The following is a 17,951-nucleotide window of genomic DNA, read 5'->3' on the forward strand; positions in this document are numbered from 1 at the left end:
AAAAACTTGTCCAAAGAACATGTAAGCCGCCGTGATCCCCTTTGGTCTCCCTTACAGGAGGTGGTGAAGCCAGGTGACTGGATCCTGATCCGAGTCATAAAAAGGAAGTCCTGGTTCTCTTCACGATGGGAAAACCCATTCGTGGCCCACTCACCAACCTCCACAGCAGCAAAGATCGCTGAAATGTCGAAGTGAATTCACCAATCCCAGGTCAAGGTAGTTCGAGACACAGGTGACTGAGTAGACTGGAAGTCGAACGGTGTCGAAAACCTTTGTCCGTGAAAAACTCATCTGACATCTACTCACCTGCCACGAGCACCCTTCACTTAACCTTGACCTTCCATAGACTTTGCACCTCTACAGAAGCCACAATGCAAGCTGTTGCCACCCTCATCACAGTGACTGCACGGTCAGTGGCAGCCTGGGTGTGTCTGACTGCCCCGCCCACAGAGACTCAAGCTGGAAAACAAGATGGTGACATACTCCTATCACAGAGAAGAGTGAAGTGGTATGAGAAAAACAATCCGGAGAACTTCTATGAAGAAGATGTGTGGTATGGTTTCATGGTGTTCCAGAGGAAACTGACTGTTGTGAATGAAAGTTGTTATGTGTGTTGTCGTATACCCATTTCCACAGGTATCCCGACATCCTGAATTCACTGGGTGTAGGCGTCACACTTAAATCTGCAGTTGTGCAGATGGTATGCATTCCTTTTAAGGGGAGAGAACATAACAGTAAGAGATAAGAGATCAAAATCAGTGCAATTCAAACCACGTGATTCAATCTGGGGTGGTGATGTTCCTGGTGACCATAAGTTGTGGTCCACCCCCCAGAAAATCATACTGTCACTACTTTCTCAACTTGGAGTGGATAAAGTTATGCTTCATGTAAAGACATTGAACTGTTACATGTGTTCATTAACCAAACTGTCAAGGCCCTACAGGGTATAGCAGATGATTTAAAAGCCCTTAGGGAAATGGAGTTGCAGGACCGGATGGTCCTGCATCTGATAACAGCCAAGGATGGAGGTGTGTGTGCCATAATGGGAGAACACTGCTGCACCTTCATCCCAGATGAAACCAGTACATTACTCGTGCCATAGCTTAAATGAAGGCCCTAGTCAACACCATGGCCCAGGATCACACAGCCGTAGGTGCATCACTGTGATCGTGATTTACAACCGGACCATGATTCTCCATTCTCATTGAATTTGCAACCTCCATTCTTGAGATTATGCTACTATTTTGAATTTTTGTGTGAAAGCTATGATTCAAAACACAATCCAGCACACACTAGTAGCTTACAGTGATGTACAGTACCACCGCATGGCAAAGCATACTGGAGATTCTCACACTCTTTCGAAGTGTGATGAGTCTCAGGATGTTGAGTCCTCTGTGTAAATGTACTTGTCTTGATTTAAAAATTGGGTTCGCTCATTAAGAGGGACGTAGAGGAATTTTTATCACTGAATACATCATTTTTCGCCTTGGCAAGTGACTTTGTTATTTTCCATACCCTGTGAAGAGTAACTGTTGATGATATTTATATTCTAGAACTTGGATAAGAGGGATACAAATTGATATGTTTAATGAAAATTCTTTCAAAGTTACTACAGGGGGGAAATGTGAAATATGGAATGTATTTCTCTTGTTTTCTTTAATCCTTTTAGCAACTAGAATAGAATTTTACTGACACCTACTGGTCAAGGCATCATCACTTAGTATTAACACCTCCCTTTTGTTGTCCCCGCCTAAAGTTTGTCTCCGCCTACCTTAAATAAAAACCCCTCCCAGCCCTCAGGAAGTTTGAATTTGGCGCGAAGAGAGCTACCAGATAAACGTGTGCTCTGTCCGTCCGACCCCTCCCCCCTCTTTGGGGCGGGGGAGAACAAGGACAAAGAAGCAAGCGAGCAGCAGCCATTTTGGGAAGCGGCCTGCCATCTAACACTCCTGAACGGCCGATGGAGTTTAAAACTATTCCGTGTTTGATGCCTTCTCTGCTTGAAGATTATTTTGATGTTGGGATTAGCTCTAACACATTCCAACAGTAAAAATCAAAGAAATGCTTCAGAAATTTCACGAACTTTGTCTTCGTTTCCAGAAAATTTTCACGAGTCGTGCTATCGCCAACTTTGACGACGTTTGTCTGTTGCTTTGTAGGAACGTTTTTAAATGTTTTCAAAGGGAATCTTAGATTAGAACTTTATTTCATCCCGTATTCGGGAAATTTCTTGGTTTCAGTAGCAAGACAGACACAAGACATTGTAGATTGTAGTAAAAAATGACAGAAAAGCAGCAACAACACAAAACGAGCAAGAGCGGACGGAGCTACCGCTACCGGCTGCCACTTGAGCGGCGGCATCTTGGTTGCAGTAGCAAAACGGATACAGACACAAGAAAAGACGTTGTAGAGTTGGATAAAACTGGAACCACACACAGGAAGTCTTCCACAAGATGGGGAACTTCTGCAGACTGTGACTGAGATTGAAAATATGCAGAGTCACTCTTCCAAGCTTATCCGCACAGTCCCTCAGTAGTCTGGAGCTGAGGAATCAACAGTAGCAGAGTACAACTCCTCGACTCTGTTTCCGGCCTGGTAAGTGCCGACAGCTCTTCCATCTTATCAGGGAGGGATCTCACTTTCCCCATAATAATAGATGGAATGGTTGGTCTGAAGCGTCGGTTCTTCTCCCAGCACGTTTGTCCAGCTCCGGATTTCCAGCGGCATTGAGGTGTTGCTCCTTCTGCTGCGTATTGTTCACAGCTAATCCCATGTGTATGACAGCGTAGGCATGGCTGAATGGTTCCAAAAAAGTAGCAGAAAGAAGCCAGGCTAACAGAACAAAAAAAGTTCTAAAAACATTAAAGTAACAAGTATAAAGTACAAAGTAAAGCAATAAGGAATGTATTAAGAAATATTAAAATGTAATAAAAAAGATAGAAAAGGCTGTAAAAGACGGAAAACATAAGAGTGGACAGAGCTACTGCAATCGTCTTTGGATAGTTTTTTCCCCAAAAAACGTCCGTCAACCAGCACTGCAGAAGGGCAACTTCAATCCAAACAGGTAAGAATCAGTAGCGACTAATGAAATGGGTGAAAAATTTAATTCCAAAGAAATCACAAAACGTTAATGTTTGTTGTTGATTAATGTTGCCGTTTGAATTCTTAATCTTGCGTTTATGAGATGTGTCTATGTGTTCATGTATGTGTGCTCTCTCTCTCTGTTGCCTATTGTTAGCTTCCTCTTGTTCCCTGTGTTTCAACACGGATAGATTTGGTATGCTTGTTATTCATTTTAAGACATTAACAAATCCTTTTTATTATAATTTTCTCTCATTTTTGTGTGGTTCTCAAACATTTCATACAAAATTAGGACACTTAAACCAATTTAAAAGGGTTTAGTTGGTAGTTGTGTGAGGACCGTGGAACGAATTAGAGAATTTACAAGTACTGCTCTACTTACGAAATTTTCAAAAAAGTTATGGAACCAATTAATTACGTAAGTAGAGGTACGACTGTATTTATTTATATGTATTTTTTATGTATAGATTATATTTAGATATTAATACATTACAGTCTTTTCATATACTAGAGCTGGGCGATATGAGAAAAAATGTTATTACGATAAGAATGTTCTTATCAGTCGATAACAATAATTATCACGATAATAATCACATCTCTTGTCTTTCAAATGTATAGTCTGAATTTTGCACCTGAGTGAAAGTTGACAAAACCAGATGCAGTTTTAAACAATCTTCAATGTCAAAACAAAGATGCGTGGTGAAAAAATTTGTCACCTTGTCAAACAAACTACTAAACAGCATGTCCAAAATATGAGGAACATGGTATGAAATTAACATGATGCAAATGATTGCACTAGGTCAGTGGTTTTTAACCTGGGTACCATCAAACATTAGGGGCTCGTGGAGTCGGTCTCATGGGTTTGGTGGAGCCTCTACCCCGGATTCAAGACACATCGATTCATTACATAATAACATGCCTCGCTTTGCCATCACTGGCTGCAGATGTTCATGTGACATTGCTTGGCCAATCAGTGTTGCGAGGAATTTACCGCACTCAGTTGTGGTCCAACGTGTGAATGTCATTGTAGAACGTTGTGTAATTACTTTCTTCAAATTTTAATCCATACTCTCTATTAGGATCTGACAGCCGTTTCCGGCCACCATAAAAAATTTCAACTCTCTACATAGCACAGTTTGGACAAACGCAGCGAGAGAATCTTAACATAATCACACACACACACACATCCATAAATCCCACTCTATAACGATTATAGATGACCGCCGAGGTCAAAGCCTCGCCACCACTTTGGAATACAGAAGATTGTGCTGCCATCTTGGTGCGCTTCAATTGTTTACGCCTTTCGTAACTCGATACGAAATGAGAACTCTTTTTTGGCATAATTGGTGAAAAGTGACGGTGCAAACGTATGTAAAGTATGCAAAAAAGAATGTATAATATATTCAGAAGTAGGAGTATGCCTTTTAGGAATAAGTATGGACAAGTGACGGTCGATGCCAAAAGAAAGGCTGACGAATTTTACCTGTTTAAGCAATGTTTGGGTTATTTTTGGTAAAACATAGTAAACCAAAGTGAAAATCTGACGAAAATAAATACTCCAACAATAGCGATGCTGTCGCATAGTTCATGCAACTAACTTCAACTTCAAGCGGAAATGACTAAGCGGAAGTACTCGAGTGTGTACTAAAGAAAGTATGGATTTTTGGAATCGTCACAGAGTGTAATGCTTAAAACCACCACAAGAGAGCAGCAAGCTAACATATTTCTGGCCAGGCATACTCATCGATAATACTTGCATATGCTCAAAGCTTGAGTTTACACACAGAGAAGGTAAAGAAATTCAATCACTTGTCTATTAGGATTCGACAGCCGTTTCTGGCCACCATAATGTCAACTCTCTACGATGCACGGTTTGGATCCGACAGCCGTTACTGGCCACCATGTCAACTCTCTACGAAGCAGGGTTTGGACAAAAATAGTGTGAGAATGTTAACCTAAAACATCCACCTGTCCATAAATCACGCTTTATCTATTCCTGCTCCCCAAAACACTTTTTCCCCTGTTGTGGCGGAGGGACTCAGGGAGACGCGCTGACCCGGTGTAGTTGTGGTATGGGTCGTCATTTTCGGGGGAGTTTCCGCCAGCGAGTTTCCAGGTGCACACACACACATACATCTGTACATCACACTTTATAAGGATTAGAGAATAGATGGAGCGTGATTTATGGTTTATAACTCCTGTCACGACAGAAAAAAAAAAGTTTTCCGGGGAGCACCTGAAGACTCGCTGGCGGAAATTCTTCCGAGGGTGGCGTTTGTGGATGACGTGGAAAGGTGTCGTACCATGCAGCTGAGTTGGGTCGGCGGAGCCGGCGGCATCGTGTCTCGCTGAGTCTTCCCATAATGATAGGAAAAAAAAGTTTTCCGGGGAGCACCGGGAAGCTCGCCGGCGGAAAATGTTCAGAAAATGACGTGGAGAGGCGTCCAACGTTACGACCAATCAGCCACACGGTGCGTTTAGGGCACATCATGTAAAAACAACGATTCATACATAAACTCTGCTTTCAAAAAAAGTTGACTTTACACACTTAAAGAAGGTGAAGAAATTCAATCACTCGTCTATTAGGATCCGACAGCTGTTTCTGGCTACCATAAAAAATTCCCCTCTCTATGTTGCACGGTTTGGACAAAGATAGCATGAGAATCTTAACATACACAAACTCACACCCATAAATCACGCTTTATGAGGATTATAGACTAACGTAGGGTTCGGTGATTGTGCATTTGAAACTGGTGGGGTTCAGTAGCTCCAACAAGGTTAAGAACCACTGCACTAGATAATACAAATGGAGAACATTGCACAAACTCTGAGGTAGACTTGCAATTGCCCACAAATGAAATAACCATAAATAGACAAATTTTACTTAACACTCAGCAACATGCCTTTTGTGCATGAAGTCTTAAGGTGCCCTGAAAATGGCATCAACTTTCGCGGCTTCTTTACGTTGCAGATTTTTTTTTCCTGGAAAAAAAAAGTTAATAAAAATGGGAAAATCCACCCTGAAAGTCATAAGTGGACGCCACTCCCGTCTTCCGATTGTCACTAGGAAAATGGCGGAAGACAGAAGAAGGTCAAAGTCACTCAACTGAGAAAAAAAAATGGCAGGCGGTGGGCATCATTTTTATCCAAAAATAGAGCTTTCTGAGCGGTCAGGAGTCCGTGTGACGGTGGATTTATATCAGAAATGTGAGCCCTGGGCGACGTTAGGCCATGGCGCTTATTTGAAAAGAAAACTTGCTCGGCGAATTGGACCCCAGAGAGCACCAGGGAAGGGGGATTTTTTGGGGGGAGAAATGCGAGCCGCGGGCGACGTTGCGGCGGCTGGAAACAGTACATTGGCCGGCGAGGATGGCGAGACGTCGAGGCGGAGCAACGTGGAAGTTGAGTTTCCATTTAAGTTCGGGCAGTGGGCTTACGTCGTTGCACTTATCTGAAAATAGAGCTCCCTGGACGGTGCAGAGGAGCGAAGGGGAAATTTAATTTCCCGGCAGGTCGGCCGGCGAGGATGGCGCGGTGGAAGTTGAGATTCCATCCAAGTCCGGGCAGTGGGCTGACGTCGTTGCATTTATCCAAAAATAGAGCTCCCTGGACGGCGCGGAGCAGCGAAGTGGAAGTTTAATTTCTCAGCCGGCGGTCCGGTGGCGCATGCCATCCGCCTCGGCCAGTGATTCGGCGGTGTAGGCCGGTGGCGAGCAAGGTCTGTTCCGGCCGGAACAGGCAGCAACAATATATATATTTTTTTAAGCGGATGCCTTCCCAGACATTTTTATTCAAAGATTAACTGAACATGCGGATCATCATCAGCACGTGTGGGAATGCTGCTGCCTGGCTTTTTCATACATTCTCCACCATTTTAGGGGTTCGATTTCCCCATCTGCATCTGGAGCTTTGAAGTAGCTCTTGGGCTCTGTCTCAACTGACTGCAAATCACTGATTCCTAAGCCACTGAGGTGTGGCTTCTTAAAAAGGCTGCTCAGTGACTCGCTGTTTCTTGGCAGGTAGCTGTGCTGAAGCAGCTTCTTCTAACTTCTCTTCTGAAGCCTGAGAAGTAGAAGGGCCTCCTTGGTCTCCCTCACGAATCTCAGACATCGCTCTCATTTTGATGGCCTCAATTTTGTGTGACTTGATATATTGGCTCTTGAATCGCACATTAAGGAAGGTTGCAATGTCTAACAGATCATCTGTTTCCTCATCATCGTATTTGTCATTGACATAGTCCATGACCATTTTCTCTGGGTTTTTTTGTGATCTGTGTTCATCATTTGAGGGGTAAAGAATATTAGTTCTGAAGAGGTGCAACACAGGCTTTACGTATGATGTACTCACACGTGATTCAGTAGAGAGGAAATCTGTGAATGCAAAAAGTTCACTGATTCTAGAATATACATATCCTGCCAAGTGGGCACTAAGTGCCTGCTTTTTGGTCAGCACTGACTAAATTATGAGGTTTTCACTATTACTGTGCCTTGAAATTTTTTCAATGCAAATAATGTGCCGCAGCTAAAAAAAAGATTGGGAAACACTCCCTTAAATAATGTAAAGGGATTTTATTTTTACAATTTAAATACTTACCAATATCAGTCTGTGTCGAAAACACTGCAGCCGTGGATATTTGTAGAGTGAAGTGGACTTTATCATGTTTGCCTCACTGTCAGTTGTGATGTAGACTTGTGTTCAGTGTTCAGTCAGCCCCCAGGAAGACAGTGTGTCAGTCATTCCAGATGCGACAACCTTGCCGGTTTGGTCTTCAGGAAAATAAGCCGTTACAAGGCATTTGCTCTGACGATTCCAGTCACTGTCTACAAAGTGAACCGTGAGGGTCCGAAAAGGCTCAGATGTTCAGCTAGACCACGTCACACGTAGTAGCGAAGTATGGGACTGTCTGCAGCTGCCGCTCTAACCTCTCGCTACACACATTGTACATCAGGGGAAGCGCAGTCAGAGAAAAACGTTTTCGTCCAGGGAGCTCCTACCTTGGGTCAAGTACTTGAATAAGCTTCTTGAATTCCTCATTTTCCACAGTGCTAATAGTTAACATGTCTTTGGCAAGGAAAATACAACTGCTTTCTGTAATGTCTTTGTGTCTTTTCGTTTTTTTGTCGTATGAGAGTTAGTTCTTTCTTTGCCTCAAAACTCAATGGCCTGGAGCTTGTTGTCCATCCGCCAGCACTCGTTTGGGACTTTGTTTTTCCTTCTACGCATTCCAGGGAGTGATACTGTCTTAAATGGTGGAATAAATTAGACGTGTTGCCCGTCTTGCTTGGCAACTGGTGGTGGCAAAGCTTGCAGTAAACACCTTTCTGTTTATTATCAGACTACAACTGAAGATGAGGTCTCTCGTCTAGGATTATTTCAGCATGCTTCGAGTAGGTAGTCTCTGTATTGTCCTTTGTCTCAAAATGGCTCATTCTGTCTGCATTATAGCCCATTTGCTTTCATGCGGTGCAGGAGCTGCTTTATTGTCATAGCTGAGAAATAATTGGCTCTCCCTCCTCACCTACTTCGTCCACTGAATGTTGGTCGGGAACTAGCGTTCATATCGCATCAGCGCCTCCCTTTTTATTGGTGTTCGGCAGGTGTAGTTACATCTTAAAAATAATGAATTATCAAAATGTTTTATTATTTGTGTTGACAAAAATTATACGATGCTAATTATCATTTTATCGCCCAGCTCTACTTATAACTGTAATATTTATAAATACACTTCTTGATAATTGTACTTGTGCACTTGCATACGCACACAAACATGTAGTATGGTAGTAATAATAGGTGTGATCCTTCCTTCGCGTTTTGTTTTATTACCACGGCCATGTCTGGTCTACATTATCCGGGAAATTTAAGGGATTACTGTATTTAGATTTTCCCAATGAATACTAAGAAACCAAAACCATGTATTTTAATCGAGATGTTAAAAGTACATCTTTAAACAAGCATTTAAACAAAAAATAAAACAAGGCTGTGCATACCTTATGGGTTTCAAACATCCCTCCTACCACATTACCACGGGCAAAAACATCCACCCCCACATAGATATCAGCCGTGCGTCCATTGGTGAGACAGTAATGAGCCATCCATTCAAGGTTTTGCGGCGTCCAGTTGTAATTGGTGAAAAAACCATCACAAGCGTCAAAAAAAACCCTGTAAAAAAAAAAAAAAAAGACACTGATGGAGGTAATAAACTATGATGAAAAGAAGCTTAAGATGCAAATAAAAGCCAAGTTGCAAACAAACACTATGGGCATTAAATATCGCATTGGCCCGAATATAAGACAGTGGGTTTTTTGCATTTAAACAAAATTGAAAAAGTGGGGGTTGTCTTAAATTCGGGGTCTAGACATTATACCAATTCACAACACTAGATGGCGCCATATATCTTAAGTGAATGCTGAATTTAACTCCACAGTAAGAGTTTGACTTCACTGTGATGGTTAATGCAGTTATTGCAATTTTGTTGGTTAATTTACACTTAAAAAAAACAGGAGCCATACATTTACAAGAATGGTTTAGTTGACCTATATAAATGTTCAGATATTAAGATGTGATAGACAGTTTTTGCATGATTCGAATGAGGCAAAATAACATGCGTTTTATCTAGAATATATTGTTAAAATCATATATATATACACATGCATATACATACACATACACACACACACACATACACACACACATACACACACACACACATACACACACAGACATCAGAACCGGGCCCGGAGTATCATTTCCCCGGTAAAAAGACAGCGATGAACGTCGATACGTCCATACGTGAAATGACAAAAAATGCACTAAAATTAGGTAAAATCCACTTCCTAGCATCATTTATTGATTGAATACAAATACTGGAGCTTTTGAGACATTACAACCAGGCCAGGGGGGTGATTTTTCCCGGGAAAAGACAGCGATGGACGTCAATGGTGAAACGCCAAAAATTAAACTGGGGTAAAATCCACTTCCTAGCAGCATTTTGTGATTAAATACAAACACTGGAGCTTAAGACTGAAGTAAGGTAAGTGAAAGACAGTGAGAGGTAAGCGAGAGGTAAGCGACCTGTATCCACAACAGCAGAATGCCAAATTACAAGTCCGTCACTTGCACTTATTTAGGTCTTTTGCCGAGTAAACACAGCTTATGGAGAAGCACCACCAATTTCGTCACACGCAGTTTCTGCGTGTGATGACAAGTAGGCTTTTTGTGTTGTTGATAATGACGACATGGCCTATGTCCGATTATTATTATTATTATTATTATTAAATACAAACACTGGAGCTTTTCAGATATCAGAACTTGGCCCACAATTGAAATATTATTTAGGAATATAGCCATATTTTACTCACCAAAAATCCTTTATACACAATATCCATCCTCCTTTCTTCCTTCTTTCCTATCGCCATCAAAGCTAATGATGAAAGTCAAGCCTGTCCTGTCATATTTCCGTCATAGTCCGTTTTGAAAATAGCATTAAATCAACACAACAATATACTATTTGCTTGTGGAGCTAAGTTAGCGCGCTGAAAGTCCCCCACACACCATTTTCCTGGCTGTAACAGGCTTGCTAGCTTCGGAGTTGACCGCCGTTTCTTAATGATGTCCATTTTTTTCTGGAAAAGTCCGTCTGGAAAATAGCTTTGTGAGCAAACAGAGTCCATTTGTTTTTGCTTCTGTCGGCCATAGTGGGTGGAGTTTGCGATCTCGGCTGCCTCGGGTACTGCTTTGGCCCGCCTACTAGCCAATCATAGTTTGTGAAAGCAATGACATGTCCCAGCCAGCAAAATGCTAACGCCTATGAAAAATCATTTTGGGGTTGCCAACTCGAAATCTGATTGGTTAAAAGCAACAGTCTAGTTTAATGCAGAACAGCCCGCAAGAACTGATTGTGAAGGCTTTGAGGCAGATCTGATCTGGCAACAAATAATGGCTGAAATGTGATTGGTTAAATGCTTCAATATGAAAACACACATCTGGAAGCAGTGCAACCAAGGGGAAAAGCAATGAAAGGAAGCTAACAGACCATTTGGAATAATAAGTATTGATGGACAAAATATAATATGATTCAGATATTTCTTAGGCCAGCAGAGAAGGCCTTGAAGGCTCTGACGGGCCACCACTGACCTATACATATATACACATATACACATATACATATACACATATACATATACATATACACATACACACATATACACATATACACACATTTACACATATACATATATACATATACACATATATACACATACATATATACATATACATATGTATATATGTATATATGTGTATATATATATATATATATATATATATATATATATATACATATAGACATATACACATAAATACATATATACAGTGGGGCAAATAAGTATTTATTCAACCACCAATTGTGCAAGTTATCCTACTTGAAAAGATTAGAGAGGCCTGTGATTGTCAACATGGGTAAACCTCAACCATGAGAGACAGAATGTGGAGGGAAAAAAACTGAAAATCACTGTTTGATTTTTAAAAAAATTATTTGCAAATAATGGTGGAAAATAAGTATATCGTCAATACCAACATTTATTCTCAATACTTTGTTATGTACCCATTGTTGGCAATGGCAATCGCTTTCTAGCGAAGCGCAGACGGGCCTGGATGTGTACTGGCTTCAGCAGCGGGACACGTCTGGCAGTGCAGGATTTGAGTCCCTGGCGGCGCATTGCGTTACTGATAGTAGACTTTGTTACTGTGGTCCCAGCTCTCTGTAGGTCATTCACTAGGTCCCCCCATGTGGTTCTGGGATTTTTGCTCACCGTTTTTGTTATCATTTTGACGCCATCGGGTGAGATCTTGCATGGAGCCCCATATCGAGGGAGATTATCAGTGGTCTTGTATGTCTTCCATTTTTTAATAATTGCTCCCACAGTTGATTTCTTTACACCAAGTGTTTTATAATAATATAATAATAATCGGACATAGGCCATGTCGTCATTACCACAACACAAAAAGCCTACTTGTACCTATTGCAGATTCAGTATTCCCAGCCTGGTGCATGTCTACAATTTTGTCTCTGGTGTCCTTCAACAGCTCTTTGGTCTTGGCTATTGTGGAGTTTGGAGTGTGAGAAACTGAGGTTGGACAGGGGCCTTTTATACCGATAATGAGTTAAAACAGATGCTATTAATACAGGTAACAAGTGGAGACCTCGTTAGACCTCATTAGAAGCAGTTAGACCTCTTTGACAGCCAGAAATCTTGCTTGTTTGTAGGTGACCAAACACGTATTTTCCACTCTAATTTGGAAATAAATTCTTTAAAAATCAAACAATGTGATGTTCTCTTTTTTTTCTTCCTCCACATTCTCTCATGGTTGAGGTTTACCCGTGATGACAATTACAGGCCTCTCTAATCTTTCCAAGTAGGAGAACTTGCACATTTGGTGGTTGACTAAATACTTATTTGCCCCACTGTACATATACATATACATTTACATACATATATATATATATATATATATATATATATATATATATATATATATATATATATACAGTGGTACCTCGAGATACGAGCTTAATCCGTTCCGTGACTGAGCTCGTATGACAAGTTACTCGTAACTCGAGGTAAAGTTTCCCATTGAAATGAATGGGAAACAAATTAATTCGTTCCAACTCTCTGAAAAAAACACCAGAAACAGGATATTTGATTGAAAAAAAAGTTTTATTTCTTATAATTCGCCATATATTGACAAAGTAATAAATAACGAGTGGTTTAATAGAAATAAAGTGTTTAATCTAACTAAAATTGGGCAGATTTCGCCGAGGGGAGAGGGGCACAAAAGGGGCGGGGGGCTTCGTTTTTTTTCTTTCACACAAGGCACTCGTAAACGGAACAAACACTCCACCCTCACGTTCGCTATCGATGGGCTGTTTGCTGTCGTACTATTCCCTTCAAAATATTCCGAAAATGATGCACACAAATGTCTTCACAATCGAATAACGCACGACCACTTGCCAACGAGCAGCAGTCTTTTATCAGCGATCGCGCCGCTGCTCATGTTGTTGTTGTTGTTGGGCCACCTCAGGCGCTTGAGGATTACCCTCAGCAGCGCTAGAGCTGTCACTGGAACGCGGATTAGTTCATCCAGGGGGTAGCCGGAGGTGTGGGGCAGTGCGAATATCTCCGGCTGGATGAAAAACGTAGGGCGCCACGTTCCTGGGTGGCAGCTCTGGGTGGTTTTGTTGGATTCGCATTGGAGCTTCGGGGGCGCTGGCTAGCGGCTCCTTTTAGCTTGTAGCATCTGTGTTCGCATCCCCTCGAACGGCGCCTAGTGCCATTGCCTGTCGGCGTTGTGCGCACGAGTATACTTCATTACCCAGAAAGCCCTCTTTTCACCGCGCATGCGCGTTGTGCGTTTCCTGGTCTGAATAGCTCATCCGGTGCTCGTAAATATTGTTATACACGAAAGATATGCCAAAAAAAATGCCATGGCAACCTGGCTTGGTCGCATCACGAAACTTTGACCGCATCACGGGCGAATTATTCGATCGAAATTTCCCCCGTAAGACGAGCATTCCGTATGACGAACGGTCGTATGACGAGGTACCACTGTATATATATATATACAGCGTTACCTCGTGATACAACATGCTCGTCATACAACATGCTTGTGTTAAGACGAAAATTTCGATTGAATAATTCGCTCGCGATACAATTAAAATTCGAGATGCGACGAAGCCAGGTGGCCATGACTTGAGGCTCTTTATCATTGTAGCGCTGTCTTTTTTTGCTGCATCTCTTTTGTGTATAACAATATCTACGAGCCCTGAACGATTTATTCAGAGGAGTTTCGACCAGGAAATGCACAACGCGCATGCGCGGGAAAAAAAAGAGGGCTTTCTGGGTCATGAAGTATACTCGTGCACACAACGCCGATAGGCAGTGGCACTCTTTCTCACAATAAAACTTCATTACCCACAATCAATACGTGTGTAAGCTCAGCTGTTGCATTTGCTGTTATTATTATCTAATACGAGGAGTATTATATTACTTCTCATTCGCTGCTCATAAGAACATCAGGGGCACTGGCTCGCAACTCCCTCTTTGTCCTAATTGTATCTCTGGTCGCAACTCTCTCATAGGCACCGTTCAAAGCGGTTGCGACCAGAGCTATTACGAAGAGGGAGTTGCGAACCTGTGCCCCTGATGTTCTTATGAGCAGCGGAGCGATCACTAATACTACAAGACTACTTCTCGTTGGCAAGTGGTCGTTCGTTATCCTATTGTGAGGAAATTTGTGTGCATCATTTTCGGAATATTTTGAAGGGAATACGTAGTACAACAGCAAACAGCCCATCGATAGCGAACGTGAGGGTGGAGGCGTGGCAAACAACTAACCCGGCCAGAACGAAGGTAAAAAAAAGATTAAAACAAAATTAGAATTCAGTTTTGTGTAAAGTTACATTAAACGTATGTTTGAGTGTCTGTATATATTAATCCAAGTTAATTTAAATGTGTTTGTTCCATTTACGAGTGCGTTGTCGTGGAAAAAAAATATGATTATGATCGTATGTCGAGGTACCACTGTGTATACATATACACAAATATACAATTATATACATACACACACATACATACATACACACACAGTTGTGGTCAAAAGTTTACATACACTTGTGAAGAACATAATGTCATCGCTCTCTTGAGTTTCCAGTTATTTCTACAACTACAATTTTTCTCTGATAGAGTATTGGAACAGATACTTTTTTGTCACAAAAAACATTCATGAAGTTTGGTTCTTTTATGACTTTATTATGGGTGAACAGAAAAAAGTGATCAAATCTGCTGGGTCAAAAATATACATACAGCAGCGCTAATATTTGGTAACATGTCCCTTGGCCATTTTCACTTCAATTAGGCGCTTTTGGTAGCCATCCACAAGCTTCTGGCAAGCTTCTGGTTGAATCTTTGACCACTCCTCTTGACAGAATTGGTGCAGTTCAGTTAAATTTGATGGCTTTCTGACATGGACTTGTTTCTTCAGCATTGTCCACAAGTTCTCAATGGGGTTTAAGTCAGGACTTTGGGAAGGCCATTCGAAAACCTTAATTCTAGCCTGATTTAGCCGTTCCATTACCACTTTTGATGTGTGTTTGGGGTCATTGTCCTGTTGGAACGCCCAACTGCGCCCAAGACCCAATCTTCGGGCTGATGACTTTAGGTTATCTTGAAGAATTTGAAGGTAATCCTCCTTCATTATCCCATTTACTCTCTGTAAAGCACCAGTTCCATTGGTAGCAAAACAGCCAACAGCATAATACTACCACCACCGTGCTTGACGGTAGGCATGGTGTACTTGGGGTTAAAGGCCTCACCTTTTCTCCTCCAAACATATTGCTGGGCATTGTGGCCAAACAGCTTGATTTTTGTTTCGTCTGACCACAGAACTTTCCTCCAGAAGGTCTTATCTTTGTCCATGTGATCAGCAGCAAACTTCAGTCGAGCCTTAAGGTGCCGCTTTTGGAGCAAGGGCTTCCTTCTTGCACGGCAGCCTCAGTCCATGGAGAGGCAAAACACGCTTGACTGTGGACACTGACACCTGTGTTCCAGCAGCTTCTAATTCTTGGCAGATCTGCTTTTTGGTGATTCTCGGTTGAATCTTCACCCTCCTGACCAATTTTCTCTCAGCAGCAGGTGATAGCTTGCGTTTTCTTCCTGATCATGGCAGTGACAAAACAGTGCCATGCACTTTATACTTACAAACAATTGTTTGCACTGTTGCTCTTGGGACCTGCAGCTGCTTTGAAATGGCTCCAAGTGACTTTCCTGACTTGTTAAAGTCAAGGATTCGCTTTTTCCAGATCCATGCTGAGCTCCTTTGACTTTCCCATTGTAGCATTTGTGGGCGTTTGCATCCAATGAGCCCTATTTAAATGACCTCAGAGAAGTCACCAGCTGTAGTCACTCATAATCACTCACAAGAAGTTAAGAGGCCATGCTATGAAGCTCATTTCACTGACACAACTTTCTAAGTCACCAAAATTGCTAATTCGTGTTGCTGTGTATATTTTTGATCCAGCAGATTTGATCACTTTTTCTGTTAACCCATAATAAAGTCATAAACGACCCAAACTTCATAAATGTTTTCTGTGACAAAAAAGTATCTGTTCCAATACTCTATCAGAGAAAAATTGTAGTTGTAGAAATAACTGGAAACTCAAGAGAGCATGACATTATGTTCTTCACAAGTGTATGTAAACTTTTGACCACAACTGTACACATACACAGTGATCCCGGCTTAGACTTTCGCGGCTTCACGACATCGCTTTTTTTACGGAAAAAAGTACATACAAATGTGAAAATCCACGCTGTAATTCGCAAGCGGAAGCCACTCCCCTGTCTTCCGCTTGCCACGCAAAAATGGCGGAAGACAGAGGACTCAAAACTGAAGAAAATAAAATGGCGGGCAACGGGCAGTGGCCACCATTTTTATCCGAAAATAGAGCTTTCTGAGCAGCCGGGAGCCGCTCTCACAGTGAAATTTTTATCAGAATTGCAAGCCCCATGCAAAACTTAAGCCGTGGTGCTTATCTATAATCCTTATAAAGCGTGATTTATGGATGTGTATGTGTGTGTATGTTAAGATTCTCGCTACATTTGTCCAAACCATGCAACATGGAGAGTTGAAATTTTTTTATGGTGGCCAGAAACAACTGCCGGATCCTAGTTATGAGTTTCTTCACTTTCTCTAGTGTGTCAACTCAATCTTTTATTTATTAAAGCTGAGTTGATGTATGAATCGTTGTTTTTACATGATGTGCCCTAAACGCACCGCGTGGCTGATTGGTCATAAGGAAGGACGCCTTTCCATGAGATATTTTGACAATCGAAGCAATATGGCCACCACAACATCTTTAACCTCTTGTAAGAAAATTGTAATTTCTGTCATGAAAAAGCATCAGGTTCTCGTCAAACGTCCCGGTGGAGCAAGTGGTTAGCACGTCGGCCTCACAGCTCTGGGGTCCTGGGTTCAAATCCAAGTCACGTGCACCTGTGTGGAGTTTGCATGTTCTCAACGGGCCTGCATGGGTTTCCTACGGGTACTCCGTTTTCCTCCCAAATTTCAAAAACATGTATGCTAGGCTGATTGAACACTAAATTGCCCATAGGCATGGGTGTGACTGTGCATGGTTGTCCGTCTCCTTGTGCCCTGCGATCGGCTGGCCACCGATTCTGGCCAGGAGTCAGCTGGGATAGGCTACAACACATACTTAATTCCCTCCAATGATTTGACTATAGGTGGCAGCACAGCAGACATTGTCTCTCCCAAAGGGAGTGAGAGATTACATTGAGCAATGTTGGCCAAATGAAGCTTTTTAAAGCAAAGCTTAATGGTAGTTATTAGCTGTATGATGCCATCAAGCAGTCTTAAAGCCCAAAAAGTCAAGTGTTCAGATTTACTATTAATTTCTATTTATTTAGATAAATCTAAACCACAAAGATACCATAATGCTAAATACGATGTGTATCATACCTATTGGACTGGTTCAATTCATTCTGCCATTTCAGCTCCCCATTCTCAATTACACTGTCATACCAAATCACCATGCTGCCAGGGACTTGTTGATGCATTTGATTTGTCAGATAGCGCAGAAACAAGGGTGTTGTCTTCACAGCATTTTCCTGTAAGTAAAGTTCCAGTTGGGATAAATAAAAGAGAAACAATAGAAGGCTAAAAATTAAAATTGAAAGGAAAAAATACATTTTGACCGAATACTTTTCTTTTGGAAGACAAAACACATAGTAATCGTTTCATTAACAAGCTACTCAATCGATCTAAAATTCACAAGGAATCCAGGGGTACATTGATTATTG

General features: G+C 41.7%; 1 protein-coding gene across 2 annotated transcripts in view; it reads right to left on the reverse strand.

Annotated features, from left to right (window-relative positions):
• The window catches only part of engase (endo-beta-N-acetylglucosaminidase), a 97,282-nt gene that overhangs the window by 30,064 nt on the left and 49,267 nt on the right, over positions 1 to 17,951 (reverse strand). For both annotated transcript variants that reach the window (XM_077619071.1, XM_077619072.1), the window contains exons 6-7: positions 17,611 to 17,759; positions 9,069 to 9,240 (exon numbers count right to left, since the gene is read on the reverse strand). In XM_077619071.1, coding sequence (XP_077475197.1) covers positions 9,069 to 9,240; positions 17,611 to 17,759 — 321 coding nt within the window. The remainder of the gene's footprint in view (positions 1 to 9,068; positions 9,241 to 17,610; positions 17,760 to 17,951) is intronic.

The sequence above is a fragment of the Stigmatopora argus genome, chromosome 14 (assembly GCF_051989625.1).
Source record: "Stigmatopora argus isolate UIUO_Sarg chromosome 14, RoL_Sarg_1.0, whole genome shotgun sequence".
In the NCBI taxonomy this organism is placed as follows: Eukaryota; Metazoa; Chordata; class Actinopteri; order Syngnathiformes; family Syngnathidae; genus Stigmatopora; species Stigmatopora argus.